Genomic DNA, 2,572 nt, shown 5'->3' on the forward strand with positions numbered 1-2,572 from the left:
AATTCATTGGGGCTCCAAGTACAGATCCCAAGAATGGTGCACCTAAACGACCTTATTCACCAACCTCTGAAAGAAATGATTCACTTACATTGGGAAAATGTCTCAAAAAACGGGTAGACAGAGTAAAGGTAAGGAAGGGGGGGCCAGGCCAGGGAGGGTTTGAGGTAGTATTAATTATTGATGCAGAATGAATGAAATAACTGAAAAGAAGCATATATATACAACGGATTCAGGAATCTAAATTTAAGCACGATGCTAATTTTACTAGGATGAGATATGAGAAATTGTCTTGGATATAATGTACAGCTATTAATTTTTTTTTCCCCAAGATCTGGCACTAGTGACTGATTCTGGTCTGGTGGCAGGGTCTTGAAATACTGCCTGTACTTACCTATTACTGCACTGACCAATTGCAGAATGAACTGGCTCATTTGGAAGCAGTTCTTAAAACAATTCAACAAAAAGTGATTTCCAAATAAAGAGGGTATGAATTTTAGCAGTGTAAAAGTAATCTTGTTATGGCAGATAATTTTTGAAGGCCTGTTGTTATTTTTGCTGCTTTAGAAACCAGCAGCCTACTCAATAGGTCATCTAGTGCTGAGGTGACAGCTTGGATTTGCTTGTTAAATCTTGATTTGTTTTATTGCTATATATAAATCTCCTTAAATAGCTGTTCTTGTTGAGCTCTGATTTGAGGCAGAAGAAAAGACAACTAGAAAAAACCCCTCAACTGTGACACTTGTAAAGGATCAACTTGCAGAACTGTTGTCTAGTATTGAAAATTTCAAGTACCAATTTCAGCGTTTGGGTAGTAAGAGTTTTTCAGAGAGGCTTGGGGTTCCTGTGCCACTAATACATTTAATACCCAATTGTTTTCACTCTGTGTATTGTTGTCTTCTAGTTACCTGGCCAGGATTCAGCATTCAAAGATGGTGGCAACCCAGATGGTGATGGGAGCACATCTACAGCAAATGTAATTTTAATTGAGCGGGTGTTTCTTGGTGGACTAACTGAAAAGCTGAATGGACTGTTCTAGTGGCCAGACTACCTCACATAAATACTCTGACATAAACAAAAATATGCTTTTTAGTTTAACTTATTTCAGGCTTCATTTTCCAAATACTACACCTGTATGGCCCGTCTTTTAAATGTGATTACTAGACGTTAGTGTCTGGCTTCTTGCCATGCTGGAAATTGGATTTTTTAAGCCCCTTGATTCACTGATGTGAACTAAAGCATTTGACCTCTCAAAGGGAGGATGAAGAGCTTTAGTTTCATCATAGGTTGCAACTGAAGCATAAACTCTCGAGGGCACACCATCAAATCAGGATGTTGTCTTGTTGGTAGAGGGAGGGTTGACATACCTGAAAGGTTGCGTAGGGCTTAAAAACCCCAACAAGGTGGAGGCTGTCAATGCACGTATGTATTTAGTTTCAATGTCCTTATTGCCAGCCCTTGCTGTCTGTGATGTCATGAGTTTGACAATTCTGCCTAATAAATCCCTTCTGGCTTTTTTAGGACGCCTGTGGAGAAAAACCCATGCCAATTCCAGTTATCAACACATCAAGATCACAGGTATTATTTATTGTAACTTTGGGTCCATAGATAAAGCAAAACTAGAGTTTTCCTTTTATGGACAAAGACTTACGTACTCTTTATTGATGCCTCTACACTTGGTGGTTCTAAGCAGCTGGCAAGCTTGTGCCTGTCGCGCTTCCACCAAACTGAAGAGCTGATCTATGACCTTCCAGGTTTATTCACAAAAGTGAAGCCAAAGTTTCCAAGTTACTCGACTTGGATCTGGACAGGAGACACTGTTTTCCTGATCCATGGATTGGAGCAGAATGGTAGCTTCCTCTATTCTGCTGTCGAGCAACTTACAGCTCGTTCCCTCCACCCATCCCAGGAATATAATTATCTCAATGATGCCAGGAAAGAAGCGTGCGGAGGGGCAAATGCTCTTCCTCTGTAAATTGGTGGTAACTAAACAAGTGGTGTGGTGAAAAAAATGCTCCTCTGTAAATATTTGGGTTTGGGCCATACCTTTTCAATACATAAAGAATGTTGTTATTCAGCTAGGGAAGGGTTTATCTTCTGCTGCGTTTGAATTAATGAATTTAAAACCTTTTTCTTCCCTGTGGCATCTTTTCGTGTGTTGCAGAGACTTTCCAGTACAGAACTACCAGATTCTGCATCTCCTGTTCCGACAAATAGAATTCGTATTATTAAAAGATCCATCAAACTTACCCTTAACGGGTAACCACTTTCTCTTCAGATAAAGGTGATGGTCATAGCTTGTTTAGTTGTCCATAGTATCAGCGTGTATTGTCATTACTAACAAAGTATGGAAGGTTACTGTTGCCATACTGCAACTGGCCAGTTAAAATCATGCTTTTGTTTTAGAGTGGTGTTAGATGCTTGCTACCTTGGGAACTCCTCTTTGCATGTTCTTGTAACGGTTATCCTTGTTAATCTTTTTAGAAAGTCTTAACCATCACTAGCTGAAACAGCTTTGGGAAAAGCCACAAAAACTAACCAGTCCTGTGACTTGGATTCAGAATGTATGTGAACA

At 39.7% G+C, this 2,572-nt stretch overlaps 1 protein-coding gene across 1 annotated transcript in view; it reads left to right on the forward strand.

Annotated features, from left to right (window-relative positions):
* PAPOLG (poly(A) polymerase gamma) overlaps window positions 1-1,036 on the forward strand; it is a gene marked incomplete at its 5' end in the record, with an annotated part of 10,626 nt that extends 9,590 nt beyond the window's left edge. The window contains one exon of the mRNA XM_010138384.1: window positions 902-1,036. Coding sequence (XP_010136686.1) covers window positions 902-1,036 — 135 coding nt within the window. The remainder of the gene's footprint in view (window positions 1-901) is intronic.
* Between the last annotated feature and the right edge of the window lie 1,536 nt (window positions 1,037-2,572).

This window comes from Buceros rhinoceros, unplaced genomic scaffold, assembly GCF_000710305.1.
Source record: "Buceros rhinoceros silvestris isolate BGI_N320 unplaced genomic scaffold, ASM71030v1 scaffold26890, whole genome shotgun sequence".
In the NCBI taxonomy this organism is placed as follows: domain Eukaryota; kingdom Metazoa; phylum Chordata; class Aves; order Bucerotiformes; family Bucerotidae; genus Buceros; species Buceros rhinoceros.